This window comes from Haemaphysalis longicornis, unplaced genomic scaffold, assembly GCF_048455015.1.
Source record: "Haemaphysalis longicornis isolate Haplotype H1 unplaced genomic scaffold, Haemaphysalis longicornis Haplotype H1 scaffold_4, whole genome shotgun sequence".
Lineage (NCBI taxonomy): Eukaryota > Metazoa > Arthropoda > Arachnida > Ixodida > Ixodidae > Haemaphysalis > Haemaphysalis longicornis.
In genome coordinates, this window is record NW_027526361.1 from 107,489,406 (window position 1) to 107,510,995 (window position 21,590).

At 46.1% G+C, this 21,590-nt stretch overlaps 1 protein-coding gene across 1 annotated transcript in view; it reads left to right on the forward strand.

The window, feature by feature from the left end:
• Positions 1–2,559: 2,559 nt before the first annotated feature.
• The window catches only part of LOC144179237 (ornithine decarboxylase-like), a 30,428-nt gene continuing 11,397 nt past the window's right edge, over positions 2,560–21,590 (forward strand). The window contains exons 1-5 of the mRNA XM_077707524.1: positions 2,560–2,647; positions 10,770–10,861; positions 12,358–12,454; positions 17,829–17,905; positions 20,381–20,547. Of these exons, the coding sequence (XP_077563650.1) occupies positions 10,778–10,861; positions 12,358–12,454; positions 17,829–17,905; positions 20,381–20,547 (425 nt within the window). The 5' untranslated portion in view covers positions 2,560–2,647; positions 10,770–10,777. The remainder of the gene's footprint in view (positions 2,648–10,769; positions 10,862–12,357; positions 12,455–17,828; positions 17,906–20,380; positions 20,548–21,590) is intronic.

Below are 21,590 nucleotides of genomic sequence, written 5' to 3' on the forward strand. Positions count from 1 at the left end.
ACACTCACCGGGCGCCTCCTTCTGGGATGTCAGCCAGTCCTTCCATTAGCCCAACGAGAGAAATAATCCCCAGAAGGTACATTGACATCCTGGCCCACTACCGCTTGGGACGAAGAACCTTTCCGCCTCCACATCTCAACATGTCTCGCGAAGACACGGTCATCTACAGACAGCTACAGACTAACACATTTCCACATGGTACATTACTACACTCAATGCATCCGACACTGCACACATACACTTGTAAATTCTGCGTGGAGCCATGCACTCTCTACCACATGGTATGGGAGTGCCGCCACACACCATCCCTTGCCCCAAACCCAAATCCCTCACTTGAGCAGTGGGAGGGTCGGTTGACCAGCTCCAACCCGGATCACCAACAACATCTGGTAGACCGGGCGAGACAGGCCGCCAAGACCCAGGGCTTCCTGGACTAAGGAGGTCCCCCACCTGGCGGTCAACCCAACAACAATGACTGCTCAATTAAATGTTTATTCCTCCTCCTCCTCCTCTATAGGGGAGATACGGAACTGAAACTAAAGCGTGGCAAACTGTTCGCATGGCGACGCAGTGAAACATTCCCCTCGCGAGGGGCACGATCAAATGCAGAGCATTTCCGAGGGCGCACGACGTTAAGTAGTTTGCGTTACGTTAATGTTGTTGCACTTGTGGCAACTGCTGACGAGAGAGCGCTCGTCAGCAGTACAATTGGCAGCCTCGGCGCACGTTGAGCCCGAGAGAGGGGAGAGAGTGTCCTTAAAACGTGCCTGGGCGCGCTATCGAATGTTGATCGCGCCGATAGCGAAACGTCTGAGCCGGGCATGTCGAGGCGAGCGATGCGGACAACTACGGACGCCAAGAACGGGTGACATCGTGAGTTAAAGAAATGCTCTGCATTTAAAATGCCTGCGGCTTAGCTCAGCTAACCTTGGATATGCAAAGCAAAAGCTTCGCTTGGTCTGCTTGAGTCTTGGTTGCTGTATTGCCGACCACGACTCAACGCCGTTCGGTCCCGTGCAACGCTCACAGAAGGAGGCCCGCCTCGGTTTCATTCGCGGTGAACGCGGTGTTCCTATTTGCCGGGCGGAAGACGAGTCACATAGACCGAGACGACCCAGCCGCGCATGCTTGGGAGGCGGCGGGGTTGGTCGGCTGCCGATCAACTGAGCGCCCGCAACCGCGCGCCGCTCAGCTGATCAGTTCAGCAGAACGACTGAAAACGGGGCCTTGTGCGCAGCGCCGAAAGCGGTCCCGGCGAATCACGCGACGCGCTTCGAGGGTTGTGCCGCAGGGGGTGTGTCTGGGGTCAACAGGTTAATTCGCGCATCCGCGGCGAAATCGGTGGACGAAAGTAGTAAAGCCTTGCTTTAAAAGTCACGTAAGCGGTAAAGGGCAGCCGTGAAATAAAGGGACGCGAGAACCGTCATTGCTGAGAAGGAATCATCAGCCTGTGATTTCTAGCTAGATAATTCTGTGAAAGATATACAAGACAGAAAAAAAGGCTCTAATGAAGTAAAAATGTTCCGTCGCGATCCCCCTCTATATAAAAGTATCGTCCGATAGTTTAGCTCGTAATATTGTTGTAATGGTACGCCTGAGAATCTGCCATTCACTTGTACAAAAAAGGCCCTAGTTGGTACCCAAAACATTATTAAGAAACTTATTGCTCACGCTTCAGGCTCCTCTGTGAGTCTCTTCCGGTCATGCGCCTTTCTATTGTGTTCTGTGAACAATCATTGCCTCGGTACAGAAACGGTATCGGGGCGAAAAAAAAAAGTTTCGGAGAAAAGTATTTGCGGGGAAAAGCGGAGAACTCAAGAGTGAAAGTTTAGCGAAGGGGAACGGTGCGCCGGAAACATCGACTCGACTTTCTGGGAAAGCGGGCGGCATAGGAACACAGTTTTTTCATTCGTTCACATAAGTTCATGCACGACAATTGCAAGTATACAAAACCAACCGCGCGTTTGAAAGGCGCCTCGGCGTATTGATGCGGTGGTGTGGAAGCATCAACCGCTGTGTCAAAATTCCTTTCGTTTTATAAGTGCGCGTTAGCCTGCGTTGGAAGGTCTCTTACAATACTTAACAGGAAAAGGATGCATCGAACAAACAAGGAGAAAATTGAAACGACCGAGGAAGAGGGGCAGAGGGAAGAAGCCGTTTCTATTGTCTCTATCATGAGTACCACTGTCTGTTCTTGCGCTCTTGAGATATGTTTTTAAGCTACGTTGGGTAAAGGCACAGCAAGCGGGTTATTTTGAATCACCTACTGCAAGCATTATTTATACGTGAATGACATCAAGTTTGTCGTCTAAAAAACTGCAGTTAGGTATGAGCTGCCCAATATCTGGGTCAAAGTAGAATTGTACGTTGTGTGTATAGTCATTTTAGAATGTCCTTGTAGCACTTTCGAAGCACCCATAGACGGGATGTTTGCGAGGGCTTAAGTGCACCATAACTAGCATGTGGGGTGGGGCTTGCTCTGACGGCTGCTAAGCCGGTGAGATACAGCCCCTACGCCACAGGTGCGCCAAATCAAAAGCAAGCTGTGCCTCATAGAACCTAGAAAACCGGATGCGTAGTGACCCACTTTTTACGTACACGTAGAACGAACACTCAGCGGAGCAGCCACCAACGCTCCAACACGAAGGTACGCTTTTATGACTTGGCGTTCTGAATCACAGATTTATCTTGCATACCTCCGGATGAAACTTGTTCTTGGTTTAATGATGTTGTTGTTAAAAGCAGATGTGCATATTCTATTCGCATAATTGCGAAAGTCTAGGAAATTATTGAATATACTTAAGGGTTCATATTAACAGCGCTACCGACACAGACAGAAAGAAGAGGGCACAAAAACGGCGCTGTGTTGAATCACCTATTTTGAATCACCTGTTGAATCACCTAAGCAGCGCCGTGTTTGTGCCCTCTTCTTTCTGTCTGTGTCGGTAGCGCTGTTAATATGAACAAGTACCAACTCGCCCAGTCTTCTGTTTTAAATGCTTAAGGGACACTGAGGGCAACCAGCAGGTCGGCTTCAAATGAAAGTCGCACCTTCCCAGCGCTCTTTTAGCGTTGATTTAGTGCCGAAAGATGCCTTCATTGCTGAGAAATCTCTAACCAAACGCTGATCACACGAGACCCAAACAGTGACTGCACTTGCATTCTGCGTCACAATAAACCGGAAGCAAGCGAGGCAGCGGTGATGAATAGCTGTATAGAAGCAATTAAATACAACACTACTTCGTATGAAGCGGTTTGGTTAATTATGGTCACATCAGTCGTACTTTCGAGCCCACTAAGCAAACTGGAAATTCATGGGACCCGTGATTAGTATTGGCGCTTGTTGAAGAAAAGAAAAACATTTTCTTTTTTACGTCCCGCGAATGTTGGCGTGGAACCAACCGCTCATGCGTACCTCACACGCTTCCTCGAAAAGCGGTATACCGGCTCCCCTAGTGTGGGCGAGTAGCGCCATCCAGCGGCCGCCAGGATAGGCGTTTCGTACTCCAAACGATTTTATTCATGTTTTGAATATTTTCTACCTCATATATTTTTTTAAATACTATAAGTGGCATATTCGTGCTCTCGGTGACCTAATCTATCGATTTAGAACAAGTTTTATGTTTACTTCAGTGTTCCTTTAACCCCTTACTGCATAATTTTTTTTTCTGGCGTGAAAAAATTAGAGTGGCCTTGATTTGTAACACAAACCCCCAAACTAAGCTTAGTTTTTAAAAATAACGCGCCGTTTAGATTTATTATAGCTTTTTCTTCGTGTATCAGATATTATAGACCATGCAGTTACGGTTAATTTTTTTGCACATGAAGAACAACACAGGAGATGAAGGGAAAAAGGAAGTGGGATTGAAAAACGAATAAAAAGTTGGTGAGAATACATTGATTGCACCAAGGTGCTTCAGCTTCCCTGAAAATTCATCCCCTAAAGCAATCTCAGGGTCATGATGACGACGATGCTTGATGATGACGTTGATGATGAAGAAGAAGATGCAGGGACATGATGATGTCCCGTTTCTGTAATGACGACGCCGTTTCTGCATCCTGATTGACAGAATGAACGAGCTTTATTGTGGAATAGGAAAAAGGAGGCAATGGGGTAGGGGATGAAGTGGAGTGCAATTTATGGGTGGAACCCAAGGTCCAGGGCCCCAGTGGACTCCCATTATGCTGAAGTGCTAGCTGTTCGGAACTTCTGCTACTGTTGTAATACCATTTTCATTTTTTTGCGCAACGTGGTGCTGGGGTTTTCAAGTCGGGGCGGCTAACTGCATACCCTTAACTGCAAAGTGCATCATATGTCATACGGCTCTAAGTGTACTCCTCGCACCTTATTGCAAAAGTGTTGGCCACTCAAATTTTCACAAGAGGAAGACAAGGAGTCATTTAACACGCTAATAATTTTTTGAAACGATGGTACATGTCAAAAATACAAAAAAAGAACAGTTCGCCTACTAGTTCGAAGCATTGAGAACGCAACGATGCCACCACGTGTTGTGGAATACAAATGGGGTTGAAAATAGTCTCGGAAGATGAAGCCAGGGCGGGTGTAGTTGCCAAACAGGATATAAAATCAAGAAAAATGTTGTAGATTGTTTTTCTTTTCACTCGTGCTCCACGAAAAAAAAATTGATGCGTGCCATATATGATACGCTATGCGGTAAGAGGTTAAAGCGGTTTGATGGCACGCTGTCGAGTCGAGGAACATGGGGAAGGGTAGGTTAGCATTACAGGTCGCCATAGTTTGCGTTATTTTCAAGATTGGCGTCCTTGTAGAACCAGCAGTGCCCAGTCAGCGGGAACTTGTTGTTTTGGAGCCAAGGGCGTAGGGATGTGGTGCTAGGGTGTGATTATAACGCCGTCGAGGGCCTTACATAAGCACAGAAAATGGCCGAGAAAAATGCTCTTACTAAGACGTTAGTTCAAGCGTTCAAGAGCGCAACATTGCCTCAACTACACCAGGCTTGTCCCTTGAAAAATGCGCCAACTTGATTGGTGAACCATCCTGATCTTGGCCTGGATCATTTTGGTATGCTAAGAGTACTCAGTTTTCATCGAGTGTACCTTAAATTACCCAATGCTGCAAAAATGACTAAATAGTTTTTTTTTTTTATGGGATAAGGGTTTTTCAATTACTTCCCAGTTCGCATCTATCAATATGTGGTATTCTGTGGGAACCCTTTAACCTAAGACATCGTCTCCGGCATACATCAGCTTATCCACGCAGATCAGCTGAGCCATAGAGCGTGAACCCAAAAAAGTCGGTTCTGACACTGTACTCCAAGTTACCCTTTGGTCCTAAAACAAGCATACCCTAAGTACAAGCATCGTTTTCGAGTTTCGTGTTGTCTAAAGATTATTCGGTAGTATTTCCACCTTCGCATCCTCCATGTGACAAAACACAGTGCTATGAATGTTGGGCGAGTTTATAGTATCCTTACGGCGTGTAGTGAACGTGACTATAGAAATGACCGCCTGTGCATTGAAGGCAGACTCCTGAAGTAACCCTTCGTATGTAAGCGCACAAAGCTTGCCTAATTGGGTTGGAATTACGATGTCTAACTGACTACAGCACAAACAAATTAAATACTGCGGTTGAACTAGAGGGGCTGCTAGCTCTAGGGAAAACATATTTACGCTAATCAAATATTGAAGATGTCTCTGACGTAAGAGACATTGCAATGTTGCGTTATGAAGTCAATGTCACATTCCATTTTTTGTTTTATTGTTGCTTATTTAAAGCGAAATAGGTCTTTGTCTTTTATGGAACGCGTAAGGTACGCTGAATCGCCGAAAAAATCAGACCACTCGTCGTGAGAGGGAAGCAACAGAACAGCGGTGGAGGAGGGTTCCAGAAAAGGCGACGCACCGTGGAACGTTTGACGAGGTCCTATTTTACGCCGCATTCTAGGATCTGGGCATCATTGCATATCGCTGTATGTTACGCTGCACGAGGCCGTAGTCGCGGACGGGGGAGATTTGGAAAGCACGCCACGGGGAAGAGGCTAGAGCGGCTGGAAACGCCGCTCGTCGTCTGCGTTGTCGGCAGGGAGCGGCTATCCTTTTCGGCCCTGGTGGTGTCAATTGACGCCATGGAATAAAAGTTCCTCTAACGCGTAGTGAACGAAACCAAAAAAGGTAGTTGTTTGGGGCATTCTTCTTCATTGATGCCTGTCGCGACAAATATCACTGTCGTTTCATTTTAGTGGAGTCCCACGCTACAAAGGAGAAGAAGCTTTGGTGCAAAAAAAACTTACGACATTGTGGCTGAAAAAGTGGCGGAACAAGTTTTATTCCCAAGCTTGAAATTCTATAAATACGTGCATTACGAAGCTGATATTCTGGGTGTAGGTTCATGTAGTCATAAAGTTTATGAAAAATTTGCAAATGTGACGTCTCTGCTCGACATAAAATGTTCAATTCCCGGATTTCCTAACTAGTTGTCTAATTAATAAATCGGTAATAACTGGCACTTCCAGCTCTATTTTTTGTATTGGCCTTATGGGACCCGAAAATTTAAGAAAACACACAGAAAGATTTTTTTGATCAAAATAAAGAAATCAGGGCTGAAAGGGCTGTGGGTTAAGCTGCGCAGCAGCCCAGTCAGGGCAACATGAACGTTAACCGAAAGTTTAAAAGCAAGCGGATCAACTGAAAATTGAACTAGGCTTTCGCCTTCCCCTTCTTAGAAAGGTGTAAGCATATACTTTTAACTTATATAGTACAAAAACGCACATTTTTTGCGTTATCACACTTTTTTAAAAATGGATAGGTTCGGGCATTTCCTTTTTTAACAGCGATACTTTTTAAGCTAGTGCACGGAGCAAGATAAACAGGAGCGCCGACTTCGCTCTCTCCTGCGGGCTCTTAATGTCCATAACTCGCGGAGCACAATGTAGATGGCGCAGCCAAAGGGACCTTGACCGGCGGCGGCTAAGCGGCCGGCGTTCCCCGTGCGCCGGCGGGCGAGTTGGCGGAACGCATTCCGTCGGCTCTGTCGTCTGCTTTGGCGACGGTAGTTTTGGGCACGGACTGCTTTGGGCCTGCTTTGGCGCCGCTTCGCGTTCATTGCGAGCCTCCTTCGCACAGTTGATTAACTTGTCCGACAGCACCTTCCGGGTAACCCGGACCCGAAGGAATTGAGTGGCCGTACGGCAAAGATACGTTAAGGATTGCTTTTCATGGCGGGAAAACAAAATATAGAGACCACACACAAGCATATGGCTGCTATACAAACACTACCTTTTGTTTGTGTCTCCGTTTTGTAAATTTGGGAATACCAATTTGAATCTGTTTTAACAGGTTTTACAAAAGGCGAAAGGAGTAACTGGTTGTGATCACTGGCGATTATAAAAGTTCCCTCAGCTTTCTCGCAGTTCTGCAACTTGCGTCCAAAACAGAGTGCGCCTAGAACACGGGCCGGCACTTACACGCTCATCAGAAAAGAACAGAAATGCGATAAGATCACCCGCGACTGCCCGCGACGTAGCAATCTGCTCAAGATCAAGTCCCTGACAGTGCGGTCTTTTCACAAGCCTTCATTTCGCGATAACTCGCCGAAAGAAAAGGTTTAACGAGCCGGTTGTTTTGCTGGTCAGTCGCTTAACGAAAAAAAAAAAACGCCGGGAACCCTGGTAGGCCAAAAAATTGCAGCCATTCAAATCGCAGCATTTTATTTGGAGACCGTGGTGTTATCGACGAGATAACACGACCGTAGAGCGACAGTGAACATCGGGCGGTAAGTTGCGGCATGAGTTAAAATGAAGTATGCGTTTGATATTCTTGGGTTCCTTATCAAGCTGACAGTGTTTTTGTACAGTTGATACAACAGGGCAGCCGTCCAATTCAGTCATTGGCACAGAAATGTGCATCATTGCCGTTTGCCGATGGAGTCTCCGGGCGACCCTCGTAAGCGTTGTTCGTGCGCAGAAGCAGCATAAATAATTAAGCACGCGGCCGGAGAGCGGGATAACAACAGAGGGTAACTTTTGCGCTGCATGGATTCGTCGTAAGCAGAATCACGCTAGACTGTATTTTGTGGCGTTCCATATTACCATAGTCCTTCAATGCTTTTGATGGGCTCATGGGCTCATTTCTACTCTTGCTCATTCTTTGGTGCTTCTGAAGTCGTCGTCGTTCAGTTGCGTCTTACATGCGCTGGGTTAGTACAATATTTTTAGTGGATATTCATAATGTCAGACTAAACGTTCCGGGAATAAGCGATCGCCATGTATGCGGCGGCGTGCGCTTATCTGCGCCGTCTATTGCGGCCGCGCACGGGTGTTTAAATTCCGCGCGTGCACGCATGCCTCCTGCATAGTAGGACAGGCATAAGACAGACGTCGCTGCGCAAGAAAAGATGCCTCTGGGGAGAGCGAAGAAGGGAAGAGCCATGTACAGAGGCACGGCGACGAGAGGGCGAACGAAGGAGGAAGAGAGCAAAGGGAAAGCTGGGCGGCCGGCGGCGCGTGGACATTATCGGCCCGAGCAAAAGATTTTTTTCTGGGCCACAGTCGGCGCTCCTCTTTATATCTTGCTCCGTGAGCTAGTGTTTGGGCCAGCGGACGTTGGGAGTAAAACTGGTAAAACCTCGCTCAACGATGACCCTATCGCGCGCGCCCGCACAACCATAGCTTTGCCTCGCCGCGCTCGGGCATAAGGTCCCTATACTCGGGCAGGACCACCGTGGGCAGGACTCACGCCGCCACCTGTCGGACGCGCAATACAGCTGCCATAAGCACGGTCTCGGAAACGGGTCGTGGAGAGGCGCTCTACAAATGGTACACGGCGCGCGGCTTTGGAAACGCATCCCGGAATGACTTGCTATATCGCTTGTTGCGAGGAGTGGTGCAGTTTTGACGGTGAAAAGAGAGGGATGAATGCCAAAACGAAAGAAGCTATACAAAAGACTGAGAAGCCATAAAGCGTTAATCAACTTCTTAATGAATGCCAAAACTAAATAAGCTATACAAATGACTGAGAAGCCATAAAGCGTTAATCAACTTTTAAATCAGTGTTTGCCCAGTCTTCGCACCACTTGTGACTTGTGAGAATACTGCCCCAACTTTGTGTGTGTGTGTGTGTGTGTGTGTGTGTGTGTGTGTGTGTGTGTGTGTGTGTGTGTGTGTGTGTGTGTGTGTGTGTCGTGCGTGGGCGTGCGCGTGCGTGCGTGCGTGCGTGCGTGCGTGCGCGTGCGAGAAGATATATAACTTGCGCCAGGACTGCTTCTGAGCTTCTCCCTTTTGCGATGCATTCAAATAAATGGGGCTAACAAAGTTCTAATGCATATACATTTTCCTATAAGGAAAAAAAAAGGTAACAGCTACATATACAACGAACTGGCATTGTAACGAACACAAAATTATTCGATAAGACATATGTCGATGTTCCGGGTCACTTTAGACTTGCAAGTATGGAGGCCTAATAAAGTCACTTTCGGGACTAATGGGAAGGAGCGCACGTAAACTAAATTGGTCGACTCACCAGTCAGGCGTGTATCGACGCTCCTGAGCAGTTTTTACCTTAGGATGAAGGGTCAGCAGTTGTACGGCGACTTGGCACTTGAAACCAAAACTTTCTACTGTGGTAGTTGATTGATTGATTGATTGTAGGGTTTAACGCACCGACGCAACACAGGTGATGAGGCGCATCGTAGTGTGGTGCTCCGAATTAATTTTGACCACCCGAGGATCCTTCACGTGCGCCGAAATCTCGTACACACGGGCGTTTTTGCTTTCCGCCTCCATCAGAAAAGGGGCCGCCGCGGCCGGAAATTGAACCCACGACCTCGTGCTCAGCAGCATAATGGCTTAGCCACTGAGCCACCGCGGCGGGTCTTCTGTGGTAGTTAAGCTAATCGATAGAGTGGGATGTCTTCAAAGCCTGCATGGATCGTGACTTCCGGTGAAAGTACAGCCGTCTCAACGCGTTGATTCTATAATTCTTTTTTCACTTAAAAATGGTGGCGTCAGTTATCGCCATAACTTGCAGACTGCCTGTTTAAGCATTCTACAAGTAGTCTTCAGAAATTCATTCATGTGTAGCCAGTACAATACTTATGCCAGGCGTTTCAGATGTAATGTTCAGTTACTAATTATATTTCGTGTTGGGCCACCCTGATCGCTTAGTTCCGAAGTGCTAACTGCATACATGATTTCGTGGACAGGTTTTTGGTCGCCGAAGCTGATGGCGGCCAACGTTAGATATCCCTTGAGACGGTGAACCTGGTGGCTTTAATTGCGCGCTGAGACGTACACCTGGGCTACAAGGCGCGTCCATTTGGGAAACTTAACCGGGGTGCAGCTTCAGCAAAATTAAGTGCAATCTGGTTTCTTTTGTGCGCAGAGAGTAACAATAAATTTTGACCCTCAGCGCGGTTCTTGCTCTGGGCCTTCAGTTTTGAAGCACCTGTCTCTTTCCCAGCAGATCTTGTCGCCGACAAACCGAAAATTGCTGTCAAATGATCAAAACTCGATTACACAATTCCCTTTTAAGCTAATATTTTTCTCCCGAAAAGCACTGCTAGTAAGCTTGCCTGAATTACATGCACACTGTGACGATAGAAACGTTAATTGAACACAACCTAATCAAGCCTGTTTTATTGACATTTTATTTTCGGAAAATGAGGTTGTGCAAGAGATTTTCGGGTGTCTGTTCACTATTCCCCCATCATTCGTTCACGGGCGTAATTTCGTTGGCCGAAAATTAAAATCGATTGTGTATTGCACTTGTATTCCTTTCCCTACTTGAAACAGCCTCACAAATGGAGCAAGACAAGCCCGGAAACTTCTTTGTCCATGATGAGGGAAGTGTTCGGGATATCGCCATGACTGTCGTAGAAATGCAGGTGAGCAACTCGTAAGTGTGTCCACCGCGCCTTTGCAGTGGTGGGGGCGTGCAGTTCATACCGAGGCGGCTTAAAATGTATTGTGGCGACTATAATCACGACTCGTAAAAAGTTCTGCACAGGTGACTTCTAACATTAAAAAGAGGGGTGGCAATGTCGTGTTTGAAGTCAGCATTAACTATGTCGTGCGAGCAGTCAGCACAACATAGTTCTGACGCCCAAATAGGCAGGCTAGAAGCAGCTGGTTATCAGCCTCCGTTTTTATGAAGCGTGGCTGAATCTTTGTTACGGGACCTTCGGAAAGAAAAACGGAACAAACGGTTACTCAAGGGAGAAAGCTTGAACGTAAAACACTGCACAACCTTTCCATTGCTTTGTAGATGGGTATTTAAGGCGCTTGCAAGTAATAAAACGGTTTTGTTAGTCAGCGCTGCGTGTGTGTCTTCCACACTGCGTTCCGTTAATTCGCGCTGTCATTCACGTTTTTATCAATTGATTTCTTATGATAAAGTTATTTATTATCGTGGATACATTTAAAGGAGCCAAGATGACAAAATACAAGTTAGGTTAATTAGAAAGACTGCTTAGTCCCGATAACAATGATACCAATATCACCGCAAGCTTCGAACAAATAACGGAGATATTAAAGAAAACATGTGAAGCAGTCGCGACCCCCTAGCCAATTTCCCGCAACTTTTCTATGACGTCACGGAACCTTGTTTGTGCGATTGGCGGCCGCATAACTGACCTGTCGCGACGACACATGACTGGACATCTGTAATGGGGCCTCTAGTTCCATTTGACCACATCACTTTAATGCTAACGTGCAGTTAACGCACTGAAAATTATGTTTTATTGTTGGCCCGTATGACGTCAGTCTTGCTCATAACACGTCACTGTGGCGCAAAATTTGAATGTTTTTAAATACTTCTTGCTTTTTTTTTCGTTAAAACAACATCTTTTGGGCTGTAATGGCGCTGAGTGAGATACTGAATCCTAGTTCTTTCAAATTGAACGAAGTTGTATTTTCTCTTCATGGCTCTTTTAAAGAACTACAAAATGGTGGACTGCATGGTTTAAAAAAACAAAACTTTTTTGGTGAAGGAAGATTTGGGGCTGTCCCAACTTTTTAGCTATCTAATGGGGCTGCCTTAACTTCTTGAATCGCCACACGTGCCACCGTTCTTTAGTTAGTTGCATCTAAGAAAATTGAATGCTGCATGTCCGGAATATTCATTTTTCCTAAAGACCATTGGACCACAACGAGAAATTTTTTGCGCCTGATCCTCCTGTTTTTGAGAGACACAAGCCTCAGGGACTCCTGGTGATTTCCCACCCATAGCGGTAAACAGGTGCTGATTTGGGGAAGCAATTGCTGGCATACCACCCAAGGCTATTGCGGCGCCAGTTAATAAACATCACCACCACCACCACCACCACCACCACCACCATATTGCCCATTGGTTTAATAAAAGACTTTACTGCCCTTTTTCCAGGAAGAGGATAACGCCTTCTACGTGTGTGACTTGCGTGTGCTGAAAAATCGTGTAGACGATTGGCGAAGAGAGCTGCCACGCGTTGTGCCCTTCTACGGTGAGAGATCTACTAAAACTGTTTCTGCGACACGGAACATTGAACATTAATTGTCTGCCCGAGTTAAAAAAGACTCGATTCCAGAATGCACAAGGGAAGAATTGCTGATCAGCCTACTCAGGTACCGTGACCTGCTGGGACAAGAAATGCATGCAGGGGGTAGGGCCGGCCGGAACAGAGGCGACAGTCAAAAAGCCAGTCGAGAGCTGCTAACTTATCGTAGGCGTTTCGAGAAAAGTCTCTATTTCGGAACGATAACTTCTGGAGCATTGACTGCCAGTGTTAGCGGTGTACCAAGCCCAGCATTTCTCGTGTTAGTGGCCTCAGTTACATAAGCTCTCACAACAAGATGCACGCTCTCATGGAGTCGACGTTGAACGGCAGATGCCTTTAAGACAGATCTGCACTGGGACATATCTTCCCTCAAAGTTATGCTAATATGTGGAGGCTCGCGTACGCTGCACAACATCAGCTGATCCTTCGCTAGTGCGGACGATTCTTTTCAGGACCCTCGCTCTCTGATTTTGTAATAGCGACGCAAGCACCCTCCTCTCATTTTAACATGTGGCCTTGCCATATATTGTGCAAGCCGATTGCCTCGGGCGGTTGCTGACGATCCATTGCAGATTCACCCCGAGACAAAAGGGGCCAGAAGCAGCTGTCGCATCTCTACTCTCTACTTTACTTGCAACTCTCTACCTTTATGGTTGTCACACTCTGTCGAGGATGGCAATCATTATTTCCATTTTGATACGCGTATCCGGTCACAATCTTCTGGTAATAGCTGTCTCTCTAAGAAAATTATAGGGCTATCTGATTGAGATTACTTAAGGATTCGCAAGCAATTTTGATTTTCTTTTGTTTACGTCATTAGGCGGGTCGAATGAATCTTGCAAGTTCTGTTTAACGTGTGTGCTGCATACTCTCCATCAGTGGTGCGCGCAGAATTTCATATTGGGGGGATATACCCCAGAAGGCGAAAGCATAAAAGCAGGAAAAACATGTTTAAAGTAAACAACACAAAAATAAAAAGCCACACAAATGAATTTACGCCAATAAAAAACACGAAGAATTCAAGGTAACATATTCCGTATAACTTTCCGATGGGGCTGCTCCTTTTTTTGTATGTAATTGTAAAAGGGCTGATCTTCGTGTTTTAAACATACATCGAAGTGGTAAGTATATGGTGTGTAGCTTGTCCCCCCCTCCCCCCCCCTCCCCCCAAAAAAAAACAAATTACGGTAGTCATTTGTTGACAGCCAGTTTTTTTCTCTTTATCCCGTTGTACGCCAGTGCTCGGCATTAATTCGTCCATGTGAAGCGTTCTGCTGTACAGCTCTGGTGTTATGTGTTACTATGTGCGTTCGTAACATTGTACTGGGCTCCAGGGTAATCGCACAGCTTTGCGACTGCGCGTAGTTCCTGAATGATTGCCCAGAGTAACGTTTTTGCACTAAAAAACGTCCATACAATCCCTATTATTGCGGCGCACCATTGTGCCATGTGGAGCACTCGTTGAACACTGCAAATGAACCGGCCCCATTCTTGGCCCTGTCTCGGCTGAGAAAACTGAGTGGTTTCGTGCCTCAAGCGCGGGCCGCAACGTGTATTACGCCCTGACCTGCGCAAGTAAAAGCCCAAGTTTCTCCCCTAGATTCAAGAGATTTCTCATAAGTTGGAAAAAAGTTGCCTACACGTGTAATAAGCCCGAGCGTTTGTTTTTTCCGTGAAAAGTAGTTGCGGAGTGAGTTCTTATAGTTCTAAAGGCTACTGAAAGACTGCAAAAAAATGGCTCGAATCCACGCTGTGAAGGTGGTTGGAAAGCAAAGCTTTAAACGACAGCTACAGCGATTGCCCATGCGACATCACTTGCATTCACACACATGGTTCTAGAAAGAGTGAAACCTGAGATACTGCCAGTCATTACCTGGAATTCGCAGTGGCCGGGCTACAGCCGCCGCTGCAGCCCGGCCGTGCGTCGGGAGAAAGAAAACGGAGAGGAGCGTGTTTTGAAGGGGGACAGAGCAGAACCTAACCATCCTGATGGGCTAGCTCGGAGCTACACCAGCACGCGGCACAAGCGCAGACACCGAAACAATCCAGTATGTGAGCTTAGTGATTGCCACTTATACAGTTTTAAACTAAAAAGCTTCGTAAATTTGATAATTGAAAGAAAGCTGACGGAACTTTTATAATCGCTATTTATCATAACGGGTTGCACCATTCGTCTTTTGTAATATCTGCTAAAAACAACCAAATTGGTATTCAGCAATTTATAAAACGCTGTCGCATTCGTTACAAGCAGTGCGCAAAAAGGTGCTGTTTGTCTAGAGGCCAGATGTCTGTAAGTGTTCTCTACATCTTGTTTTCCCGCACTGCAAATCAATCCTTAACGTATCTTTGCCGTACGACCACTTGATTCCGTCGGGTCCGGGTTACCCGGGAGGTGCTGTCGTACAAGTCAATCTAGCCGTGCGAAGTAGGCGCGAAATGGACGTGAAGCTGCGCCAAAACAGGCCCGACACCGTGGCTAAAGCATACTACAAGGCCGACGGAAGTGTCCCGCCGACGCGCCCGCCGGGATGAGCAAGGAGAACGCTCAGTAATAGTACCCTATCGCCGCGCCATCTTCACTGTGCTCCCTGAGCTAAAAGCGCCCTCCGCCTCCCCAGCAGCGTTGAGAGTTTCTTGTCCCGCACCCCACGAAGGAACCGTTGGTTGGTAGAGGTAGAAATCATTGCTTTAAAGCTGGTGTCGCTGCACTATACTCTTCCCCGTGCAACGATTTGTGATGCCCCAAATTATTAAACGAAATGTTAAAGCTTGTGCAAGCAGTTTCCTGAAACAAACATCAAAGCAGGCGGATGTAAATGTAAACGAACTGCTTGCCGGAACTCTTTCTGAGCACGTGTGTTTCAACGAGGCACCAAGTCTAGCTCTTAAACCTTAACAAGCTTTACTGCAACTGCAAGTGATATTTGTGTAAGTTTTGATACCGGTCAAATGTTTCGCTTTGGGGTAAGTACAGTGGGAATATTTATTCAATTCTTCAGTTATGCAAGTGAATGCGAGAGCCATTTCCTCATTTACCTTTCCATGTTTGTTTGGGTACGACGACCAGTGACAATGTTGATAAATTACTGGCGCAATCGGGTAAACCCGTCTCCGGCCGTCGTGCTGGTAAATCACGCGATTACTTTCTAGTATATACCATAGGCGACAGCACCTCTCTTGCAGCAGATGTATTGAGTTACTGGGCTGGCAGTCCTTCTTCACGACGAGGAATGTGATCTCTCGTGTCGCGTAAAGATGGAATTGGAATGATATACAGAAAAACCAGCTGTAATTATTTATTTCTAAACAAACTGCACAACGTTTTCCTTTACACAAAAATAGGAAAAGTTTTGACTTCTGCGACTTTTCATTTAAAACAAAAAGTTATTAAGCCTTTGGTTAGCAGAAGGACATATTAGTAGAAATTAAGAAGAAATGGCTGTTGGCACGGCAGGTAATTGGAAGGCAAGATAACCGTTGGCCATTAAAGGGATCACTGAAGTAAATTTTTCAAGCTCCTGTTTTTGCTCGCAATGGTAAACTAGCTCACATAAATACATTTTTTATCGTTTATCCGGGCGATAACACGGTAATTATTTTATAAAGAGTGAAAGAAGAAAAACTACCATGTGCGGTTGGCGGCGGCCACATAAGCTAACATCAGTGACGTCAGTAAAAGGTGCTACATGATTGGACGATGTCCAAGATTGGAATTCAAACCAGTTTCGGTTTCGGTTCCGTGACAAAACATGTTTGGCATCTGACATTATCGTTGGATGCGTATTCTCTATATCTCAGTAATTCGCACACCACGCTTCTGCCATGTCGTCCGCTGTAAAACGTCAGATAAGCCTACCAGCACGGCGAGAAATCGTAGCAATCCCTACCCCAGACATACGCAGTGTATGAACGCCCTCCTCATCACCGCAGACGCTCAAATGCGATGACCTTTTCCCCATCTTCGGAGCTTGCCTGGCTCATGCCTGTACCGTAAAAAGCATGTCTGCACCAGGCTAAGGGTCGGCTGATTCGGGACCATACCCACTGCCTGCAAGCAGTCGGTGGTAATGGCAACACCACGCCACCGAGAACTCGCTAGCGCGTCAGTGTCAGTGTGCGCGCGTTATGCGAACTTGCTCGTGCAGCAGTGATCGTTACAGCGCTAAAATGATGAATTCAGTATAGAAAACATTGGCGAAAAAAACAACTGCAAAAAAAAAAATCAATTTCCGGAATGTGAACTTGCGACTTGCAAAAAACCAGACTTACGCTCCGTGCCACTCGACCACAAACCAGCGCTGCCAGTGTGGGAAATATGGAGTATATAATGTATAGCCAGTTCACACTTTTATTAAGTTTTAGCATTTCAAGCAGCTGCGATGATTCTTGTACAGCGCTCGAGCAGTAAGCGTCCCCCAAATTCCCACGACCTTTCATGTCTGCCGACTGCATTCCTTAGACGGAAAACGTTCGCAGATGTGTGGTCGGGCTGCTGACCGCTGTAATAGTTCACCCAGCCCAAAAACTGGTTGTTTTACGCTGCACAATAAAAAAGTCCGTTGAAATTATATCCTTAGTACTTATATCAACTTCGCTGACTCTTCCCCCGCCATGAATTGGCCTTAGCTCCATCAATTGGCCTTAGTTTTACCCGCTAGCGCACCAGTCAGCGAAGCATCGCATGTGCGCTTGTGCTGCGCTTGTGTGGAGCGACCTGAACTTTGAGCTTGATTCAGTGCGCAAAATCACAAACTACACACAAACGTGTGTACAAACGTGTCGTGGCTTAGTTTCAACTGAGCGAACAAATTACGACGACCCGTCGGCGGCCGGCGGACTAAACACTGGGCCTACAGACTCTTTCGGAGGGTCGGTGATTCGGTGATTCGGAGGGTCGGTGATCGTCAGTAATTTTAAGCACGTCTGTTGTTCTTTACCGTGAGCGAGAATAAAGTGCTTTCTACACCGATCTCCTACCGTAAAATTTTCATAACCTTCGTAATACGTAACTGTTTAGGAAGGTTTGACATCCACCTAAATGCAGCCAACGGCTACAAAGGAAAGCTATACAGCTTTCTCAGAAACTTCGCAGCTGAAGAAAAATTCGTCCTGGTCCATTGTAGCCGTTTGGCTGCATTTAGGTGGATGTCAAACTTTCCTTCACAGAAACTTACTCCACCTTGGGGATTTCCCCTAAATCTGGTCGAGTAATACGTAACTAAACACCAAGATCTAGACCACGTTTAGCGGAGTTATGTGTATTTGGATCTGACTGCACGTGTAAAATTGTATGTGGTAATGATTTTCTACCCATTTTCAGCTATAAAAGCCAACACGGATCCGGTGATTATTGAAACGCTTGAAAAGGAAGGATTTCATTTCGATTGTTCAAACAAGGTGAGGACAAAACCGAACCATCGTCGTTATAGTTAAAAATTGGAAAATTTTCAAGAATTGGTATGAACTCGGGTAGCCTGGAGAAAGTACGGAAGAAACATTGAAAATTGCTGTTCATTGGACATGGCAGATTTTGCCTTGCCAAAACAATCTATAAATGGCTGCGAATATTTCATTTGCCAAGCGCCTAATAAAATTTTTTTTTATGTAGTACATACTGCAGTCCTCTAAGGACCAAGCAGGAGATCGGCAGATCGACAGAGGAGATCGGCAGGTATCGGCAGAGGATTTCAAAAAGAGAGGTCCAGAGCAACCACAATTACTTTCATAAACGTGGCTACACACTGCGTTTCAACTGTAGGTAGATTGGGAGTCTGAATTCTGAGCAAAAATGTAATACGTGAAAAATGGTGAGCCATTCCACTCTGAAGGAAAGAACATGAAATCTCAGCCCCCATACAGAGGTGTCACAGACCTGAGGTGAAAGGTGTGAGCAAATTTTATTTTGCTTGAGGGCTGATAGCGGTCACCTCAAGAAAGAGGCATACGTGCTGACACACGGCTTTATCTTAACTACTAATCTTGAAGATGGTGCCGGTTGATAGTTAATCTGCTCAAAATGTCCATGAAAGCGACAAGGCGTATACGATTAAGGTTTAAGTCACGTTTTGATGCTGAAAATAGTGCCTATTAATAACTAATCAACTCAAGGTGCATATCCATCTTACCAGTAATACAAGTTTGAGGTCCTCATCACGTGTTTTGAAGTGCGTGCGACATTAATGGTGGCCGTGTGCTTACCTTGCACTATAGGACGGTTCGCACTTCAAAAGCACGTAGCCACAAATGATACATGGAATCCCAGCCATATAAGCTTCACTGAGAATAAAACTTGGGTTGGGTACGTAAAAACTCGAACCTAAAAAGGTACTCTATTTTCACAGCAAGTTTTTTTTTGTTGTTGTTCAGAGTGAACCTTTACATAGCTATGATCACAGGGTCTCGCGCCGGCGGCAATTTACTGAGCGGCCTGTGTTCAGCGGATGGAAAAATTGAAACAAAGGTCTTAAGGCCTCAATACTTCATTGCCCTGGAGAACTGTCTGCTCAGTAATGCATTTTTGTTTAGAGGTGAAGCAAACGTTAAGACGATCGTGTAAGTTTTGGTCTTCGTAAATTGGCTTTCCCACATTCTGGGTTGCGCAGTGCAGCATGGTCACCTACGTAGGGAGTATGGTTATATATTCACTTTATACTGTCACACCTAGATGTAACGAACCCCTATGTAAGAAATTCCAAGATTTAACGAAGTTGTTCAATTCCCCATTCTCAGTCCCATTGAAACCCATGAATTTGAGACCTGTATGTAACGAAGGCGTTGAGATGGTTAACCTAGATGTAACGAATTCGCTACTCTGATGAGGTAATATTTTTGGCACTTTTTCTGAAAAACCGGCTGGAAAAGTGCACTAATTTAACGACATTCGTCTGCACCGGAAACTACCATGCGTTTCCAGTATAAGTGCAGTGTCAGTTAGGTGGTAAGACCGCCTGTCGGCGTGTAGCCGCACGTCTCCACTGCTATCCGTGGTGTCGGGACGTCGCTGCTAAATTCTCCTGCCATAAAATAAAAAGTTGTGTTTTTTTTTTTTGAGACAAGCATGCTTTTTAAATTCGCTCTCCGCCCGCGAGAAAGAACACTCGCGCCCGGTACAGTATCCCAGCTCGCACCCTCTCAACAATGTTGAGTGCGCCAAAGAGCATCAACTTCGCGAAAAGGCGCCCTTTTCCCATAGGTTTGTTCCTGGAACCGGGGTAAGGCTCCAGAAAGTGTGAAAAGGCAAAAGTGATACTCAAGTTACGTTTGTGAATACGGGGTTAAGTGACCAAGCTTGCTTTTTTGGAGTGCCGTATAGTGACTAAGTTTGTTGGAGAACAGCAGGCACAAATCGTGCTATTTTTATGAAGTAAATCCCTTAAGCCTGAGCTCACCATCACTGATGTCTAGCAATTTGTTTCATTCCTGCTTCATTCCCGCGAGCCTTATCTCGAAACCTGCATGTAACAAATGTTTGCACGTAAAAAGAATTGCCAATTTTTGTCAACTTTGTTATATCAAGGTTTTAATGCACACCCCTTCACAATCGGCACCTCTTCCCTGAGTCGTGAGTCCTCCTCGCCACGCGCGATGTCTTTCTACCTCGTGACATTGCGCAATGGCGCGAACTCTTCAGCGGCCACCTATGTGGCGCAGTAGAAACTGCGCTGTTATTGGAGTAGCCACGCTATAAAAAAACGCCACTGTCGCCAGCAAGCAATTTATCCCCCGTCTGTGACGTAGAGATCGGCCACTGTCTTTGTATTCAGTATAGCAAATCCTCCGTATAACTAAACCTGACGTAACCTGAGCGTCAGCTTTGCTGGACTGGCCTCCTTAGAAGGTCGAGCGGCTCTGAATTTTCGTTCTTTTTTTCAGCGGGAAATTCAGTTGGTGCTCAAGTGTGGCGTGGACCCCAGTAGGATTATATACGCGAATCCTGCCAAGCAAGTTTCACACCTTGAATATGCCAAAAGTGTTGGAATCACTTTCATGACGTTTGACTGCGTGGAGGAACTCCACAAGATTTCAGACAAGAATTCAAGGTTGTATTCTCCCTCTTCAACAATTCCTTAGACGCAGTAGGAGAAAATACCCAAACGCTTAACAAGTAAACAACCTAACGAAAAGGATTGGACGTTGCGATAGCGACCCGCTTTGAACGCCATACCCTAATGCAGAAATTCTGGAAAGTAAACACGCACCGAAAAAAAAAGGAAGCTGAATCGTAAAAGTGGCAATTTTTCACATCCTTTTACGTGCAATGGAACTTTTTATGGTGTACGCTGACGTCGCAGCCTCGCGGAAAAACGCAACCGAAATAACGCGCCCTTTTTATTTCTCTGGTAAAGCCCCTACATTTATTTAGGCGCGCTGGAAATACGCCTCTCCAGCTAGAGGAGCCACGACAGTTTGTTTCATGGTGAAAGAAGGGATCCCCATTCTGGGTGGTGAAGCATTGGTTAAGCCATGTGGACTTGGGAAATCAAAGTTGTGAAATAATGCGTACGGCCCAACCAGGGTCGGCACGTCCACACGTCCTTTGTCGAAATGGTGCACATGTGTTTCGTTCCATACCACCAGGTCTGAACATTTTGAACCTGTTGGGATTTACACTTTTTTTTTTGGCATAAACAACGTTCTTTACCCATTCACACGACACAGTCTGAGATAGGGCATTCAGTCTCGTTCAAATGCCATGCCGCGCATCCCTTTCTTCGCTGCGAGTGTCGTCGAAACTCCTTTGCCACCGCTGCCAGGTAAACCCTACCGCTCCCCCCCCCCCCAGCTCCAACCCTTCGCTCCTTTCTTCACCCCTTTCTTTCCTGACATGGTTAAGCCAACATGGTTTGCTCAATTTCATTTTCGCATGCTCGTCTTACTTGCGCCATTTGTTGAGATCTTTTGTTTCTGTTGTGCCCAGAATGGCTTGTTCTGGTCCCTTTTGGCCTGCTGTTTGCTTTTATTTCGCCTCTTTGCGATGTCAGCTTTATATCAGTATACAGTAGAATCTCGATAAACGGAAATCGCCTAAACGGAATTGCCGCTTAAATGGAACAGTTGCGTGGAATTTGGTTGGTTTTCGTAT